Consider the following 18,913-nt stretch of genomic DNA (forward strand, 5'->3'; position numbering starts at 1 on the left):
CATTCACAGGTCACGCGCTCCCTCTCCAGGTGCATGGCTGTGTTTACAGCATATTCCTTCCAGAAGTCTCACCACCCACACAGAAGCCCTGTCCCCGCTAGCAGTCCCTCCCTGGCCCTGGGAACCGCTCAGCCCCTTTCTCGTCCCATCGATGTCCCTGTTGTGGACGAGTCATTTGCTCTGACAGTGTCCATCCTTCTGGCGTCTGACCTCCTTCCTGGAGCCCGTTTCCAAGACTCGTCCATGTGTGGCGTGAACCGGCACGTCTATCAGTCCTTGGGCATCACGGCTTGCCCCACGGATGCACCCCCGTTGGATCATCTGCTCCCATGCCGACGGTCACAGGGTCCTCTCCGCCTTGGCCACGATGAAGAAGAGGGTGGTGCACGTGCGCGTACAAGGTTTTGCTCGGACATTTGTTCTGCACTCCCTGGGTGGCCACCTAGGAGAGAGACCCTGGGTCGGATGTCACTCCGTGTAGTTCTGTGACGCCGCCCGGCTGTTTGCCAGAGGTGGCTCCGCTGTCCGTGCGCAGCAGCGAGCAGCTGCGTGCATCCTTCTTATTGGCTGCTCACTCGGTGCAGCCGTCCTAGTGGGGGTGAAGCAGCGCTCCCTCCCTGTGGCCGCCCGGACACACGCATCTCGTCGTGCACTCCTGCACTGTCCTGGTCACGCCCTTTGCCGTATGAGCAGTCTGGCTGCTTGATATGTCCTGGAAAGAGCTCTGCGTGTGCTCTGAGGCCCAGGCTTCTCAAACGAGCAGGGGACCAGCCGGCGGGCGTCTCAGGGAGTCATCAATGGCATCTGGTGCCCAGAAAGAACATTTCACCACCACCCCCACCTCACCCCAATGACCGTGGGAGGGACATCCCTGCTCTTCAAGCTCCAACTCCCACAGCTCTAAAAGCCGCCTCTCAGCAGGAAGCCAAGAGGCGAGGGGACCCTGCCTGGCCCTCCTCCCTGGCCCCAGCTTTCCCACTGCAGGTCATCCTGGCTTGTCCTGGACGCTGTCTGCCCAACTTGGTGCCCTGGGCCCTTCTGCAGTCTTATGTGTGTTGGGGGAAGGGCTCAGGGCTGACCAGACCTCCTGGTGGCTGGGGACCTGACATGGGAGGAAGATGGGTCCCAGGACTCCGGGCAGGGCTGTTCTCAGTCCAGACCCAGCTCTGGGACGGGCCAGGACTGTGCTCCACGTGAGTCACACAGCTGCTGTGTCACCAGCCCTGGGGACCACGCCAGAGCCAGCTGCTGCCTCTAGATGTCTCCAGTGAATCTCTCTGCTCCCGCTCCCACGGGCTCTGGGTCTGGCACCCAGCGGGTAGGCTGTCTGAGGAAGGCAGGCCTGGTCACTGAGGATCAGGCAGGGGTGGCGACCACTGGGCACCCCAGGGCTTGAGGGCCACATGCTGGTGGCCAGGCAGCAGGGCATGGTCCTCAGGGAAGCACTGTGGGAAGCAGCTGCACCTCATTAGTCAAGTGTGGCAGGTGCTCTGTCCACGATAAGAGAGGCCAGTCAGTCCATCCTGCCCCCGCCCCTCCCCCAACCCATCTAGGCTCAGTGACTTCTAGTCTGGGGTTCACTCGGGTGGCCTCCTTCCACTCCCCATCCTCTTGCACCCCTGGGCCATTCTCTCAATCTGCTAAGTGGAGCAGAAGTGGGCCACGATGGGGGGCACAGTGCCTACTCAGCCTACATACACCCCTCAACCCATTCTTAACCCTGCCAACACCCACCTGCCCTGCCCCCATTCACCTGCCTTACCCTCCTGAAAGCCCACCCCACCCAGTGGCCTTGCTGCTGGGGAGGGCCCGCAGGGAGACCAACTGAAGCCTGGCCATCGGTCCTACACCAAGTGACCAGCACTCACTTGCTGGGTCTGGGGTTTGGCCTGGGTGCCCCTCCTGCAGACACACCTCTATCCGGAGGCCTCTCCACCACCCTCACCTGTCTGTGTCTGTGGAGCCTGCTCCTCCCCCAGCGCCCAGCGGGCAACCCGGTGAGGGCCTGTGTGGTCCCATCTCCTGTAAGTCAGAGCATGCCCGTCCTTCAGGGAATTTACCCCCACCTCAGACCAGCGTCTGTCCGTCCTTCTGTCTGTCCCGGTTCTGCTGGGGTGGACACCAAGTCTTATGCAGAGACCTGCACACTGTAGACACTGCCTCACGCCTCCAGGGTCCAGTCCTAGCTCACTGTCTGCTGCTCTCAGGAGGCTGCTCAGGGTCACATGACCTGAGGTTCCCCCCCCACCCTCCCCAGATCTCCCTTCCCCCAGCTCTGCGTTTCACAGCTCTGCACCCTCTGCTGGTCGCAGGGCAGGTACTACCCAGGTCAGTGTCCCTCGGCCTCTTCCCTTTGCTCGGAGCTGCCCCACATTGAGTCCAGGGTGAACTACGCCAGGTCCAGTCGGGGCTAAAGCAGGATGCTAGGCCGGGCAGCCACAGGCTTGTCCTGAAAATGGCAGCTGTCCACTGCCCTCATCAAACGTCTGACCTGGCCAGCTCTGCTCGGGGCTCCCAGAGGTGGGGGTGGGTGGCAGGGTGGGAGTGCCTGGGAGGTGCAGGCCCAGCCCAGGGTCTGGAGGAGGGGTGGAGAGTGTGTGGCTGTCACAGCCCCCTGGCAGCCACAGAGGGAACTGCTATGCTGCCCACCCTTTCCCCGGCCCCGTCTTCCCCCACCCTTCACCACTGGGGACACGCAGCTAGATGGTAACACATACCCACAGGGCAACTTTTGTGAGGAAGACACCTTCATTCCATGCCCATCCATCTTCAAGTGGGATCCTTCCCCACCCCTTGGCATTCATCTCCACCCCCACCCCACCATGACCTTGGGGCCGAGACCCCTGACCCTGGGTGGTGAGGTGCCAGTCTGGGTGTGTCTGGCGGGAAATCTGGTGTGCACATGCTGAGTGACATCATCAATACACCAGACCCATGCACCTCTGCAGAGACATGAGGCACTGAGGACCTGGGGAGCCTCGAACACGTCAGCCTGAGTCCCACCCCCAGGGACACGGACAGGCCACAGGCCAGGCGAGGGGCTGGGTGTGGGTTACTTCTGGGGGAGGGAGAGTTCACAAAACCCACGCATCTCTCTCCCCCGGTTACTGGGGGCTGTGCACAGTGGGCGATAGTAGGGGCGAGCTCTGCCCGCTCGCTCTGTCGGACTGTCATCCAAGGGAAAGAGGGAGCAGAAGTCCCTGGAGGGTGAGGCCGGTGAGTGCCCTCTGGTGCCTGTTCAGCCCCTGCCTGCTCAGGCGTGGCTCTGCCCCACCTAGCTTTTCCGGAGGTCTGAGCCCTGCCTGGTCTGTGCTGCCCCCTGGTGTCACCAGGCTGTAAGTTCAGGCCCCATGCCAGGCTCTGTCCACTGCCAACAGGAAGACAGGCCAGCCTATTAGGACATTGTCCCTGAGTCCCAGTCCCCTAGCCTCTGGAGACCATCAGAGAGGCCAAAACAGGGTAGGTGTCCTCCCAAGTGTCCTGGTGGCGACCGGTGTGGGCCAGCGGGCTGGAAGAGGGCATGGGACACCCCACTCTGACCGTGTCGGGAATCAGGGTGTGCAGAGACAAGGGGACCTTGAGGGGCGGGGGATCGGACCAGGAGGGGCGGTGGGGCCACATGCCACTGAGGGCTGGTGCAGACTGCCGGCGGTGGGGGCAGGGGCAGCATGAATTGTAGGCAGGTCTGATCCCGCCTGGCCACCGAGGAGCAAGCGGGTAGCGCCCCTATTTTCCTCCCTCCGGGGGACATGCTCATGGTCCATGGTCCCCTAACTAAGCCATGTCTCCCCTCCTGGCTCCCACCCACTGGGGGGGGGCGTGTATCCACCTAGAAGACACACAGCACATACATGTACCCAGAGCACCTACACAGGCACACACATGCAGTGAACCCACCCACCCACTGAGAGGGCTCACACAAGTGTGCACATGCACACCCATGCACCGCTCACATGTGTATCAGGGTGCTTTCCCACACGCGGGAGTGGAGCTGAATTATGTGAATCCCTTCACATCTGCACCTGTGACACCAGGACCCTCAGGGACACCTGGTCCATGTTTGACTGACCCCGAGGGCCCCGCCCTGATGGTGACCCGGGCCGCCCCACAGCTCATCCTTGGGAGACAGGACAGAAATGCTTCTGATAAATATCATTTAATACAAAACAAAAATCAATAAATACAGCTGCCCGCTCACTATAGACAGACATGTGGTGGACACAAGCTGTCCGTACAGCATCGGGCGGGAGGACCGGGGGACACCCCACAGGGTGCAGGGGAGCGGGGCTTCAAATGCTGTCAGGAGCCACTGGCTTGTCCTTCACAGTAAAGGCTGTGCCCAGCAGAGTCCAGGAGCAGACCGGGGTCCTCTTCCATACCGAGAGCTCCCGAGTTCCCCGAGGGGACACCAGGTCACACAGGTGACACCCACGATTCAAAGCAGCAAAAAGAAATGGGTGTCCCATTCCCCACCCCCCGTCATGGAGAGTCCTGTGTCGGCACTGCCTAAAGTTGTCAAACACAGTGGGTGCTCAGTGGGTGCTCAGGACAGGGGTGCAGGGCCTCAGTTCAGTCCCTTCAGTGCCTTCTTGGTTCAAGCTCTGGGCAGTCTTGCAGCCCCCCCCCCACGACCAGTGTGAGGTGTTGAGCCCCTGGCCAACTGGCAACTCCCTGCCTCCCCCCTGCCCCGCCCCCCCAGCCACCGCCGGGGAGAACATCCCTGAGACAGCAGAGGTCTGGGGCCCAGGGCGGGCATCAGACGCTGCTCTGGTGCTGGAGTGTGGAGGAGTCATCTTGGGGGTCTGTGGGGTTGTCAGAGGCCGAGGACTGGCTGGGCAGAGACGTGTCGAGGGCGTCGGGAGTGCCCAGTGGGGGTCTGTAGAGGCAGCAGGCGGCCAGGAAGCAGAGGAAGCCCAGAACCTGGGGCAAGAGGAGGGGTATGAACCTGGACCAGGACCCCCAACCCCAAGAGTGCACAGGCCAGCCTCGCTCAGGGTCCCCCCTGCCCTGCACCCCAGCTCCCAGGATGTGTCCTGACCCCAAGTTGAGCACGTGACTGTACATGTAAGGAGGGTCCAGCTCAGGGGTCACCCTGGGTCCTGATTGAACTCGGAAGAGGGAGACGTGGGACAGTGTAGGGGTGAGGCTGGGGAGGCAGCCTGGGGAGGGGTGTCTGGCTTGTACTGAGAGGCAGGGATGGGGTGGGGTGAGGGCCACCCTGCTGACCTCAGCCTCTCCTGCCCCATTAGCTAAGCAGGAAGTGAGGTCAGCACTGGGAGGTGTGGAAGGAAGCATGAACTCAGGAGTGGAGCCCAAGGCTGCTCTGTGGGCCCTCTCCCCACACCAGGGCCCTCCCTGTGCCCCCTCGACTGCCCCTTCCTGAAAGTGAGCCTAGGCACCCCAGAACTCGGCTCTCCAAGTCACAGCAGAGGACCTGACTCCGGGCTCAACAAGGAAAGAATGCTGGTTCCCAGGCGTGGTGGGGAGACAGCCCAAATCAATATGGGGAGAAGCAGGGAGAGCAAAGGCAGACGCCAACTTCTCAGAGCAGCCGAAAGGGGAGATATCCAACCACTCCGGGTCAGCAGGGGGATTCTGAAATCCCCTTAGTCAGTGTGGGGAGACCCATGTCAGCAGAGGGGCATCCCGGCTTCCCAGATCAGCCAGGAGGGGTGATCACTTGGGCCAGCAGGGGGAGAACCCCACTTCCTAGATCAGCCAGGGACCCCACACAATGTCCAGCAGTGCCCTGTGTGGCCTCTGCCTACTCACCTTGTACAGAAGGCCGGTGGCGAGCAGGTAGCGGCTCATGGCGGCGTTCTGGTACATGAAGCAGGCTCCCTCAGTGCCACACTGCTTCTGCCACAGCAAGCAGGCCTTGTCAATCACCCAGCCGAAGGCGATTGGCCCCGGGATGCTGCCTGCGGAGAGGGGGGCTCAGCTCGCATGGGAGGCGGGCTGCGGGGGCAGCGGTAGGCATCGGGGCTGATGTTGGCGGTGTGGGTGCTGTGGAGTCCATTCTAGGGCAGGGGCAGAACTTCCCAGGGAGTTTCCTAGGCAACCGCCTAAGGTGCCTCTGGTGAGGGGAAAGTGAGGCTTTTCTAGGCCACAAAGAATCACAGTGCTCACACCCATAGGGGCAGCTCCCCACCGTCCTGCGGGGTTATGGGAGTCAGGTGGCGTGACTCGATGGCTGAGAGAAGGGCCCTCTAGTGGACACTCAGGGAGCCCCCATGCTGTCCACACCCTGCCCGACGGACCCTGGCCCCCACAGTACCTAGAGTCCGGACAACAACCCACTGGATGCCCAGGGCGAACGACCTCTGCTGCTCGCTCACACACCTGCAGGGAGACGGGGCTGGTCAGCACCTCGCGTGCCCCCTCTCACCCAGGCTGGCCACGCCCCGGGCTGCCTTCCTCCCGCCAAGGCTAGCACCCAGCACCACGAGGGCAGCCAGCTGTGTGTGCGAGCCGTGCGCAGATCCACTGGCTGTGCGCAGGCATGCCCGGGGCAGGACCGAGTGCCCACAGGTCCGGCGAGCTCCAACCTGGTGGTGTGCAAGAGAAGGTTTGGTGGCGAGCGCCCCGGTCTTACCGTAAGGTTGCGGTCAGCGCGGGAACGCTGCTGAGGAATGTAAAGATAATTACAACGAACATGACAACCAGGAGGAGGGACCTCCTCTGGCAGGCCGAGGGACACTTCCCCGCGGTGGTGTGGCCGGGGCCAGAGGCCAGCCTCGGGGGGATGCAGCTGCAGTCTCGGTACACCTGAGGGCCCAGCAACAGGCTGATTACAGGAGGAAGGGCCTGGGGGCCCTGCCCACATCGGGGTTTGGGGGGGAGAGGGCCCAGCGGACACGTGCTGCACCACACTGACCTTCGGGCTGCCGGGGTCCACGGCGGCCTCGGCCAAGCAGCCGGCGTAGCAGGGGGAGTAGTAAAGGACCCCGTCGGAGCCGCACACGGGGCTGTAGTGCTCGGGGCGGCAGCCACAGGCGGCGTTGCAGGGGGCTGTCAGCTGCGGGGGACCTTCGGCTAAGGGGCTGTGGAGGGAGAGGTGGAGTGTGGGACGGGGCCCAGCATGGCCCGGGGTCCCATCCCCATCCTGTCTACGTCTGAGCGGACCCTGCCGGGGGCCCTGAGTCGGCCGATCCCGAGCATGGCTCTGGGAGGGACTGTGGTCTATCTGAACGACAGCCCACCCCCCCCCTCCTGCCCTGAAAGGTGTGTGCTGTGCCAGCGAGCCCATGCCCACGCCGGTGAGCCCGTAGGACAGAGCACATGGCCAGGTCTCTGTCGCAGGGCCGTGTCTGGGTAAGGGAGCAGAGTTGGTGCTACAATTGTTGGACGGGGTCCTGTATGTGCACGCAGCTCGGAGGCTCCAACTGGCCCCTCCTGCCGCGCCGGAGCACTGGGGGAGAGGCACCCCGTCCTGCTCTCAGCCCAGCCCCGCAGTGCACCCCTCAGAGGGGAGGGGGTCTGGAGGCATGCAGCAGACGCACACGTCTGGGTGTGCATACGTCGGATCCCAGAGGCACACCTGCACGTGCACCTGCCTCTCTTACAGGCACAGAGTGTGCACACGTGCCCCTTTTCTGCCGGGCAGGACACCCGGGCAGTGGCCCAGAAAGAGCTCTATGTCTTTTGCCCACACAGTGTGCATGGTGGGATGTGCTGCAGCCTTGCCAGCCTGCCTGGCTGGGCACTAGGCAGTTTCCAGGGGCTGCCTCTGCCAGCACTCCGCAGGGCAGGGCTGTCATTAGAGGCTCCTGCACGCTCCGAGCTCACAGAGCCACCGGCTGCGTCCACCCAGAGACAAGCCTCAGGAACACCTGGGAGTAGGTGGCGGTCATCCACCCACAGATGGGGAGACTGAGGGTGCGGAGCTAGGAAGGCACCCACCTTCCCTTAAAGGCTGACCTGGTGCCAGTTACGACGCAGCCGGTGGTGTGGCGGTGCAGTCTGTCAGCACGCCGGGTCTTGCCCGCCCTCCGCTCGCTCACCACAGCCGTGTTCCCACACAGGTGAGCCTGCACACAGGTGAGCCACCATGCAACTGTGTTCCCACAGGGGTTCCCACACAGGGGCGTATGCACACAGGTGAGACTGCATGCTAGTGTGTTCCCACAGGGTTTTCCACACAGGCGAGCCATTGCATAGGTTAGTCACCACACAGGTGAATCTCCACACAGGTAAGCCTTTACATAGGTGTGTTCCCATATAGGTGTTTCCACATACGTGAAGCCCCCACACAAACACATGTCCCCACATCCACGACCCCAGTAGAGGCCCCGCCTGACTTACTGCCCATGGTAGGAGGTGGTCACGCCGGCCACGGGCACGTTGGGGCAGTGCAGGACGAAGACAAAGACAGCCAGGAGGCTGATCAGGGAGCAGAAGAGGCAGAACCTGACAACACCTGAGCCTTGCAGCTTGAGCTTGTTCACCAAGAAGCCGCCCAGGAAGGTACCACCTCCGCCTGCGGGCACCACCAAGTAACCTGGGAGGAAAGTGTCGTGAGTGGCCATCCAGTGCCCAGGGACCCCCCCAGTCCTGGCACCTCCTCTGGTTGTGTCCTTGGCAAGGTCAAGCTGACCCTTGGAGCTGTGGAGTGCCCATGAAGGTTGGCAGGAGGGGGGTGGTCAGAGGAGGTGACCACCCCTGTAGTCCCAGGGGACCAGCAAGCCCCTGCCCATGGAGCACACCCACTGGATGGGTCCAAGAGCTCCAGCCAATGGACCTGTGACCTTGGCCCAATGGGCACCCAACTCACTACCAGGCCAGGTTCTGGGTGCTCAGGAGGGGCTGCCCTCCCACCCTCACCACCAGCCACTCGTGTCTGTGCCATGGCAATGGGAGGAGCAGGGAGCTCCTCAAGGCGCCCCCCCCCCCGCCCCCTTGGACCGAAGCTGCCCTGGGGGTCTGGCCCTGACTCGAGTCAGCCACTATGTGTTGTGGCCTGTACCCCCAAGCCCTTGTGAGGGGCCAGCCTGCCCCCAGCACTGGCAGCCTAACCATCTGGTAGCAACATGAATTCCACGCAAAGCCCGAAGCTGCCCGCCTGCACTGACTGCCACCCAGGCCCAGCTCCCGCTTGGGGCTGCCCCATGCAGGTCTTTCTAGATGTCCTCAGAGACCCGCACTCCGAGAAGAACTCACAAAGAGGGCAGGAGGACCCCGGAGTCTCTCACCAAACAAGGTGGCGGCCTCCGAGGCGCTGAGGCTGAGCTGGGACTCGAGGAACTTGGGACCGAAGGTGGACATGCCGGCGATGAGCGTGGCCTCCATGGCCCCAGCCAGGCAGAGCAGGGTGAATGTGGGGTTCTTCAGGAGCTGCCAGACGGAGCTGAGGGCAGGCAGTGTGTGGAGCCCAGAGAGAAGAGACAGAGGTCAGGCCGTACCAGACCCACTTCCAGAACGTCTACCTCCCCCAGGGCCACTGCGCCTCTCACCACAGTGGGAACGGGGGCCCAGAGGTTGAGGCCAATGAGCAGAGGGGACATCCTTGTGGACTCAGCACCACCTCAGGCCAAGCCCCGGCTTCAGAGAAGGGACGGCCCCCTAGGGGTGACATGCCCACTTCTGTGTCACCTCTGGGTGGTGCGGTGGGGCCAGATAAGCTGGGTGGGGCAGGGGGCAGGGGATGAGCTGGATCCCCAGCTCCTCTTGGTTTACACTTGGGGGGTGTTTGAGGGTCCAACACGCCTCTGCCAAAGACTGAGCAGACCAGGCGTCGGCTTGCAGGCCGCCGCAGGTGCTCCAGGCAGGATGGAGCCAGTGCCTGAACACACGTGAGATCGGTCCCAGCAGTCCTTCCCCAGGGACTCGAGTGACAGCCCCTGGTGCCCAGCACCGGAGCACGGTCGACCTGCGGGTTCTCACAGAGGACTTTGTCCCCTCGGCTGGGGGACCGGCTCCACGTGTCTGCGCTCAGGTTGCAAGGCTGGAGGTGCTAACACACGAGTGACCTGTTTGCCACTGAAGATGCTGAAGTGCATCAAAACGTATGAAGTGTACTTCCGGCAAAGTGGCGGACCGGCGGCCTTGGGGTTCGCAACCAAAGGCCTCGGCAAGGCTGGCCCTGGACCCCTGCGCCCAGAGGGGAGGGCAGTGGCACAGCAGGGAACGAGGACCGAGTGTGGACGCTGAACAACAGTGGCAAGGAGACAAGGCGCAACCACGGAGGACTCTTGCCATCGGCCTGGTGCACTGCGCTGTGACAGGAAAAGTGGCCACCCGACGTGTGTCCAGCATCCCCACTCACCACCCCCACCGACCGCCAGGTGACGTGCTGCCTCCACCCCAGCTCCACCCCAACAGGACGGCTCAGTTCTGGGGTGCCGCACCTCTGTGGACCTACTGGCACCCCCTTCCCCATCAGACCGCCTGGTCACTGGCCTCCCTGGATGGATAGGGACTCCTTCTGTACCCCGCTGCCTTGCCCCCACACGGTAAGAGTTTCTTCCGGAAACAAGAACCCTGATCGTAAACACCATCTGAGGCTGCAAGAACTCCTTCCAGGGCTGATCCTGACCCCTGGTGACATACAGCCTGGCAGGACCCCATGTAGGGCCTGTGTCCCACCCCCACCTCCCCAAAAAAATCCATGAACAACTGAGCTGGCAGAGGGTGCTGACTTCTAGTCTGTGCTCCCCAGTCTCTCCTGGCTTTTCTGTTTCATTTGCCTTCCTCTTCCCTCATTTTTAACCTTTCCTTGTGTTTTTACCCTTCTTTTTCTTAGCTTCTTTTTTCTGTTTCTCTTTTATTTCTCTCTCACTTTTTCGTCTCCTGTTCTCTCCCCCTAGTTTTGCTGATTGCAGGCTCCTCCTCCTTTGTTTTCCTTTTCTGCATTTTGGTTATTAAGTGACATTTTCTTGCTGCTGTTTGCCTGCTTCCTCTGCCTGCTCTTCCCTTTATTTTTCCTTTTGACCACCTGAAAGACAGCTACAGCCGTGCCCACGTGGCCCAGCCCCCCTCTGCTGCAGCCTCACCGACAGGGCGGGGACCAAACCACCCTCAGCCGGGCCACACGAACAGCACACAGGGAAATGTGCACACACTCACGCTTCCTCTCACACCCACCAGGAGACCGGGCGGGGATGCCCGAGAACACACCAGTCCGAAGAGACCACAATGCGTGGGAGACGAAGGACAGGTTCTGATCACGTGAAGAAACAAGAATGGAGCGGCTCAAACCAGCGACCAAAGCTCCGAGCAAGATGGTATTTCCGAGGAAGAAATACTTGATGAAGATTTCAAAAGGATGCTGTTTAGACTCCTTCAACAGGTTGAGAACAAGATCGAGAAAGCTGCAGATGGAAGCAAGAAAAGCACTGTGGAAGAATTCGAAAAAGACTACAAGAACACGCTAACAAAATAATCGAAAGATGAGAAGCCACGCAAAACGGCAAGTAGAAACTGCAGGAGGTTAACAGGTCCGTTTCAGAAATCGACAATACTTTGGAAGAGCAAACGAATAGAGCTGGATCACTGCGAGGCTGGATCAGGGAACTCGGAGACAAAGCTCTCCGTGCTAATCTGATCGAGGAACAGTCGAAAAGAAAAGAGTGGGGAAATTCAAAGAAATCCCAAGAATTATATGGAACACAATGAAGAATAAGTTATGTGTGATCAGAATTCCAGATCAGGAAGAGGGGGGGGGGTGAAGACAAAGAGGAAATTGTCAGAGTTGTTGGAAGAAAAATACCATTAGCATCAGGAAAAGCGAGAAGACGTGCACTCAGCAACCAAAGGAAGTCACTGCGGCACATCAGGGGCAGACTTTCCCAAACCAAACTCCAGGGGCGAATCCTGGGAGCCGCTCAGGAAAAGGACAGAGGGTTCCTGGGAGGGAGCTCCCATGCAACTAAGCTCTGGGTTCTCAGCAGAAACCACACAGGCAAGAAGGCCGTGGGATGCCATACATGCACCCAGGGGAAGAATCGCCAACCAAGAGTCACATACCTAGCAAAATGGACCCTTCCATAGGAAGGTGAAATTAGGGCATGTCTGCAATAAACGGACGTTGAAGGAATTTGTTAAACAAAACAGGCTGACTTTACCCAAACACTAAAAGGGGCCCTTCAGACAGAGAACCAACAGCGTGAGATCCCCAACCATGACCCCACCACCCGGAAGTGGACCCCGACATAGAAACAGCCAACGTCAGACAAACCTGCAGGACCTAAAGCAGGGAACCAGATATCAATGTGTAATGAAGACATTATAAGTAACAAGAGAGGATGTGTGATTACGGAACTGCTGAACCAAGAGGAAGTCAAGTACATTTCAGGAACTTGGGTGAAGGCAATGGCAGAGCATTGTGAGAGAGAGGTTGGCCAGGAAAGATGGAGGGCGGGGAGGATGCCGGGAGGAAGCAAGCTTTAAGGGCAGCCGGGAAATAACTGTTACAGACGCAGCTCTGCGGGAACGGGGATCTTCAGCGGTCACGGGGACAGGCCCGAGGACTGAGTGCGTGTGGAGGAGGGGAGACACCGTCCCCACACAGCTGGCAGAGGATGCCTGGGCAGGTATTTACCTCCGCAGAAACTATGCCCGAGACCGCGGGGACGCATTCAGGCGGCAAAGTTACGAAAACATACCGGACATAACCAGGAGCCTCAGGGTAAGGGTATCTGAGCCTGGCATGACCTATGCCCTCTGACCGCGGTGAGTTCTCACAAGCTCACGGGCAGTCAGAAACGTGCCCAAGGTGAGTGACGACGTAGTGAGTGCCCTGGACGAAGGGCCACGCAGACATCGGTCTCCACAACCCTGAGACCACAGCTGGATGGTGGCCGGCCACTTCCGCCGACTGCTCGGAGGGCGACCCGTGAGACGATCTTTGCGGAGTGGGAGGGAGACGTAGAAGAGCATGGAAAACCTCGAGGGAGACCAGGCTGGTTCGATACGGACCAGTGGGATCCCAAGACAATGGCCCAGGGCGACCTTCTTCCCTAGCCCACCCCTGGGGCTCAATTTTCAGTCCCACAGTGAGCAGAGGGATAAAACTATTGATGTGTGCAGCCTTGGAATGACCACAGGCCGCACTGACCCCAGGACAGAGTTCAGAAGGATTAGGAGGCGGGGGCGGGGGCGGCAGGGGACAGGAAAAGAGGGAAGTGGGATAATGGGGTGCATCGCAGGGCAAAGCTGATGATCTGCCCTGCCAGCCTCCACCCCGTTCACAATAAGAAGTGAGACAAGACATGCCGAGTGCCAACGCTGGGACGGGAGCCTTTTCACAGAGACCGGGAGGCGTACTGGCTTGTGAGCTGGGCTGTGCACCACAAGCTCACTAGTTCGAAACCACCAGCTGCACCTCGGGAAGAAGACAGGCTTTCTACTCCTGCACAGAGCTGCAGTTTCAGAATCTCACAGACAGGGCGCTCCACTCTGTCCACAATCAGTCTCAGCTTGGTGGCATGGAGTTCGTTTGGTTTGTGTCTCCCCAGGGGACATGTTGACATTCTAAGCCCCAGAACCTGTGAGCGTGACCCTTTATAACCAGGGTCTTTGAAGCTGTGGTCAGTCAGCGTGAGGCCATGCTGGAGTAGGGTGTTCCTACACCGTAAAAACAGGAGAAGACACACTGGGACAGACAGATGGACAGACTGAGGGCAGTGGCCACGTGAGCAAGGAAGCAGGCACTGTATTGATGCTGGAAGAAGCCCAGGGACATCTGGGGCCACCAGAGCTGGGAGGGACCAGGCAGGGCTCTCCCTGGAGCCTCGGAGAAAGAGGCTGAATTGGGACTTTGACCCCCAAACCATGAACCTGTTTCTGTTCCTTCAGGTCCCCAGTGAGTGGCAACTGGTTAGAGAGCCAGTGGGTGGGGGTGGGACCTGCACACTCATTGCATTGAAGACATCCACTAGAGAAACCCATTCAGCAGACAAAGGCTCTGCCCTCTCTAGGGGAAACAGAACCCCAACCGCTGCCCTCAGCCGCCATGTCTCCCTGGGGCCCGAGTCTCAAGTGGCCCTGGGCTAAGATCGGGGGCCGTGTGCCAACAGGGCCACTGCACTGTCCCCAGCACTCAGGAGTGACCCACCAGCAGAGGCCCCTAGTCCAAGAGTCCATGCTGGAGGAGGTGGGTCCCCAGTTGAATCAGGGGTGGGGGCGGCGGGCTGAGGCCCCCTCCTTGGGTGTGGGCCTGTGTGTCCTGGGAGCCCTGCTCTGTGCATGGGACTTCAACACACGTGGCCCGTTCCCTGTTACAGTCTCACTGTGCTAGAAGGAAGGGCTCCCTTCTCCCGGCTAAGCCAGCCTGGGGGCCGGAGAGCAGCTTCAACCCCTTGGCCCTCTCAGGGCCCTCATCCTGGAGGCCACGGGGTTGGGTTCTGAGGGGCAGCAGTGGCCGAGGCTGGCCACACACAGCCAGGGAGCCCGGGGTTCCCAGCACCCACTAGGGGCGTCAGGGGCGAGAGGACTGCCGGGGGCCTGACTGCAGAGGGCCGCTCCGGAGGGAGTCCCCACCAGGACAATGCAGGGCTGGGCCGGGCAGGCTTGGGTGTTGGTCCTCTGCCAGTCCGGTCTCCAGCTGCCCTTGAGACCATTGCCCTGGCCCTGGGTGTGGCTGCCGGCCTGTCCCCGGGCTTTGTCTGGACCTACCCTCCTGGAAACCACCTGTGTCCAGGCACCCAGGTCCCACTGGGCCCGGAGGGGTGGGGCCCTTGGCAGCTTTGCACTTCCTTGTTCCTCTGCCCCTGCTGCAGCTTCCTGCTGGAAGTTTTGAGCTGAATTTGCCTAGGAACCAGTCACCACCATGCCAAGGGCACACGTTTGGGAACTTTCTATTCATAGAAACCAGTTTGAGGAAGCAGGCCTGGAGCTGGCCCTCCTTACCCCTGGAGGAACCAGAGTGGCCTGGTCCCCGGGTCCTGAGGGCTCTTGTCCCTCGCTCTGCAGGGGGCTGGGAGAGGCAGCTGGCCCTCTCGGGATGCCCCAGAAACCCAGCCAGTCTGGCTCCTGGCTCGCTCAGCTGTGACTCGTGTCCCCCAGCAGGCACTGCCAGCACTCTCAGCCCATGGGAAGTGAGGCGGGGCAGGGGGACCCAGGGACAGACACCCTCACACTCCCTACCCAGGGGCCCATCAGACACAGCCCTGAGAACAGACTCCAGAAGGTTCTGGGGGCAGGCACAGGGTCCGTGGAGAGCTGAGGGTCCTCCAAGTTGAGGTGCTACAGCCCTGACGGGACCTTGGCTGCGGCACCTTCACTCCGGAGGCCTGGGGGCTGTGACTCCCCCGCGTTCATCCCGCCCTCCCTCCCGCTGGGGTGGGTCCCTGGGGCCGGGTGGGTGCTTACAGAGGCAGGTCTCGAATGGTTTTCCCGAATTTAGAGCCAGCTTCGGTCGTGGGGCTGCTGTCCTTGAGCTGGTGGGTTTCAGATGTCCTCACGACCACATAGCGCTGTGTGCCTGGAAGGACACAGGGGTCAGAGCCAGTGCGGGCCTGAGCTCCAGGACAGAGCAGGGGTCCGGGCAGACAGGTGGCTCTTGGGACCATAGGGAAGGGACAGGAGCTGAGGACGGCCCCCAGCGACACCCTGCAGAACAGCAAGGCCTGGCTTCCCACCACAGCCGTCCACATGCCTGGTCCATCCCAAAGGGCCAGAGGACTGGGTGTGCTGGGCCTTGCTCGTGTCGGGTGGGCATCTGCATGCACGGGCCGGGGGCGGGGGGAGGCACCCACCTGGCAGCTGCCGCGGGTAACCGAGGACTGGAATGGCGATGAACAGGGCGGCAGCGCCCGTCCCCAGGAAGCCGATCCACCAGGCGCCGACCCAGCGTGGGCTCTCCGTGGTCAGCTCCGTCCTGGGGGCCGTGGATCTGGTTGGCACTCACGCTGCACCCAGCCCACTGACCTACCGCCCACCCTGCCCCTCTGTCGCAGGCTCTGGCTGTCAGTACCTCTCTGTCTCCCACTTTTTTTCTCTCTGGGTGTTTGTCCTTGTCTTTCTCTGTGTCTCTCTGCCAGTCTCTGTTTCCCCGTCTGCCTCGGCTCTCTGTATTTCCCTGTTACTGTCTGCCTGTGTCTCTGTTTCTTTCTGTCTTGACCTCTGACTATGTCTCTCTCTCTCTCTCTCTCTGTTTCCCTCACTCTCCCTCTCTCCCTGGGTCTTTCTGTCTCTCTCCTTGTGTGTCTCTCTGTCTCTCTTCTGGTGTCTTGTCCTTTTTCTCTCTCTGTCTCTGCCCCCTCGAGCGTGCCCTGCAGCTCCACAAAGGGCCCAGGGGAGAAGGAAGCAGCATTCTCCACGGGCAGCAGGAAACCCCGTTGTTCACCAGGGACCAGGTCTCAGGAAGTTTCCAGAAAGCCCCTGGACCCTGGGCTGCTGTCTACACCAGTGCTGCCTCCACCAGGCCCCTGACCTGGTCAAGAGCCTACCATGGGCTCTCTGGGTGTGACCAGCTGGGCACCCTGGTGGCACTAGGGCAGGCCAGGCTTACAACCCGCACTCACCACTGCCCCAGCTCCGTGTAGATGTTCAGCAGGGCACCGCCCACCAAGTAGCCGGCCGCTGGGCCCAGGATGGCCGCCGTGTAGAAGATGGCTGGGAGGAGACTCAGGGTCAGGCCCCTGCTGCTCAGGCACCCGGAACAGGGACACAACTCTCAGCCACGCCCCGAGTGCAGAGCCAGCATCCCGACATGGGAGCTGCACCCCAACAGGGGCAGCAGTACCCCCCAGATGCAGGGAGCCTACCCCCTGGGAGAGCCCCCTCCCCCAATGTCCCAAAGACCAGGGGCCAGGAAAGCACAGCGCTCTGAAAGACCAGCCTGGCCTGTGCCCGGCCCCGTGTGGGGTGGGCGAGTGAGTGGGGCCCGGCACAGGCTTCTGCACTTGCTTCAGCCTCCCGAGCATGGCACCTTGGCTGGGGGTGTGCAGATCATCCAGTTGGGGTAGGGGTCAGGTGGGGGGGTTCGCAGGTTTACCCCTCCTGCTGCCAGAGGCTGTACAGACACCCACACCTTCCAGGGGGCCATCCCCATCCACCCCCACACCCAGAGTCCCATCCAGGCTGGTCAGCAGGAGGTGGCGCTGCTCACCCTGAGCCTGCCACAGGCTGGGCACTGGAGCCCGCAGTGGCCACTCACCTATATAAACAGGTGAGTGGCTGGACTGGACGTTCTCATCCAGGTAGGTGACACCCAGTGTGTAGAGCGGTGTGGCACCAGCACCATGCAGGAACTGGCCCAGCATGAAGACCAGCCGGTACCGGGACAGGCCCGAGGCACTAGGCACGCAGGCTGCGCTCTGGTTGCCCGTGCAGGTGGCCACATCGGCCGCTGCCGCCTCCACCCTGTAAGGGCCCGTGGTGAAGTGGGGCAGGGCGAAGACGAAGGAGCCCAGGCCCATGAGCAGCATGCCCCAGCCCAGCCAGCGGGGCTTGTGGCCCGAGCCGCCGAAGTAGCTGACAAAGGTGAGGCAGAGGCAGGCAGCGATGTCGTAGGCGCTGGCCACCAGGCCACTCTGGTAGCTGTGCAGGTCGAAGCGGCGCTCAATGGAGGTGATGACCGTGTTGATGAAGCCGTTGACCGTCATGCCCTGCAGGAAGGAGGCCAGGCTGAGGAAGAGCAGCACGCCCCACGCGGTGTTGAAGGGCTGCAGGCACTCGGGCGTGAGCGCCCACCAGCCGCAGGCGGTACCCGGGGGCTCCATGGGGTCGCGATGCTCCTCGCCGGCCGGGCCTTGCTTCCCAGTCCCTGGGCAGCACGGGGGCCTGCAGCGGGGGTCAAACGGGCAGTCACCCATCGGTGTGCTCAGGGGTGGGCATTGGCCGGGGGGCGTGTTGTTGGAGCCAGCGTCGGGGGCCAGGCTGGGGAAGGTGAGCTGGGGCGTAGAAGTGAAAGGCTGGTTCCCCGTCGGGTGCTGGGACATCTTGATGCCAGTGGCTGAGCACGGCTGGGCGTGGTGTGTTCTGCAGAGAGAGATTCCGGTTAGCCAGCCCGCCTCTCCCCATGGACACGCAGCCAGGGCTCGGTCTGCCCAGTGTCCGGGTTCTCTGGCCCAGGCCCGTCCCACCAGATTCACATTGCTTGGTCCTGGGATCTGCTCCAGGATGGACTGTGGGGGCTGGCCACCAAGTTATTGTCAGAGCAGCACCGCCATGGTCAGGCTCGGAACCCCACCTTCATCACCAGATCCCCACCTCCGTCACCAGACACCCACCCACGCAGAGCTGCCCAGAGATATCAGCACTTTGTCTGTGCCAGGGATGAGCAACTGAGCTTCGGCCACTGGGTCGGGAGTGGCTGAGGTGCCCAGAGCCCCTGGGGTCTCTCCCCATGGACTGATTGCTCCCACAGGTATTGGCAGGCTGGCGTGCCGGAAGCCTCCCTAGTCTGAGGTTCAAGGAGTGTGGGATGAGGGATGCTGATCTCTCTGCAGGCCTCTCCCTTCCCTCTTCTTGGGGCCGCTGATGCCCTGGGAGCCTCTAGGGAGCCCTGACAAGGGGACCGCCTGAAGCCAACGGGGGCTGGTGCCAATTTCATGTTTGTGCTGAAAGATCTGCTCTGCGGCCCCCAGCCAGCCCCCAGCGCCTGCCTCCCGCATATCCCTCCAGGGGCTCCGGGGCCCCTCCAGCACCTTCATGACCACACAGACTTTAGACGGGGGCTTGGCCGCCTGCCTTGTGGCATGCTTCCTAGTGCAGTCTGTTCACTGCCCACTTCATGTGGCCGCAGGGCTCAGGCTCCCATGCCCAGGCTTCCAGGGCCCCATTGTGCTACCGGGTCCTAGTGACCCAGGTGGCAAGAGGTCCTGCCTCCAGCAGCTGGTCAGCCATTCAATCCCATGTACACTCTTGCGGCTGCCAAGACTGCCCTCAGTTGCCCGGCACCCACCATCTTTACCCAGGTGACCAAGTGTCCCTCTACGGCCATTTCCTGTGTGGACTAGGGCCTCCCATG

General features: G+C 61.5%; 1 protein-coding gene across 1 annotated transcript; it reads right to left on the minus strand.

The window, feature by feature from the left end:
• Positions 1 to 4,755: 4,755 nt before the first annotated feature.
• Positions 4,756 to 17,882, minus strand: SLCO4A1 (solute carrier organic anion transporter family member 4A1). The gene is made up of 11 exons (XM_075527921.1): positions 17,099 to 17,882; positions 16,464 to 16,554; positions 15,696 to 15,817; positions 15,310 to 15,421; positions 9,192 to 9,346; positions 8,305 to 8,500; positions 6,878 to 7,043; positions 6,596 to 6,768; positions 6,278 to 6,342; positions 5,773 to 5,921; positions 4,756 to 4,920 (listed from the first exon to the last, which is right to left on the minus strand). The coding sequence occupies exons 1-11, from the start codon at positions 17,880 to 17,882 to the stop codon at positions 4,756 to 4,758; spliced, it is 2,178 nt and encodes a 725-aa protein (XP_075384036.1).
• Positions 17,883 to 18,913: the final 1,031 nt, after the last annotated feature.

This window comes from Tenrec ecaudatus, chromosome 12, assembly GCF_050624435.1.
Source record: "Tenrec ecaudatus isolate mTenEca1 chromosome 12, mTenEca1.hap1, whole genome shotgun sequence".
Taxonomy (NCBI): Eukaryota; Metazoa; Chordata; class Mammalia; order Afrosoricida; family Tenrecidae; genus Tenrec; species Tenrec ecaudatus.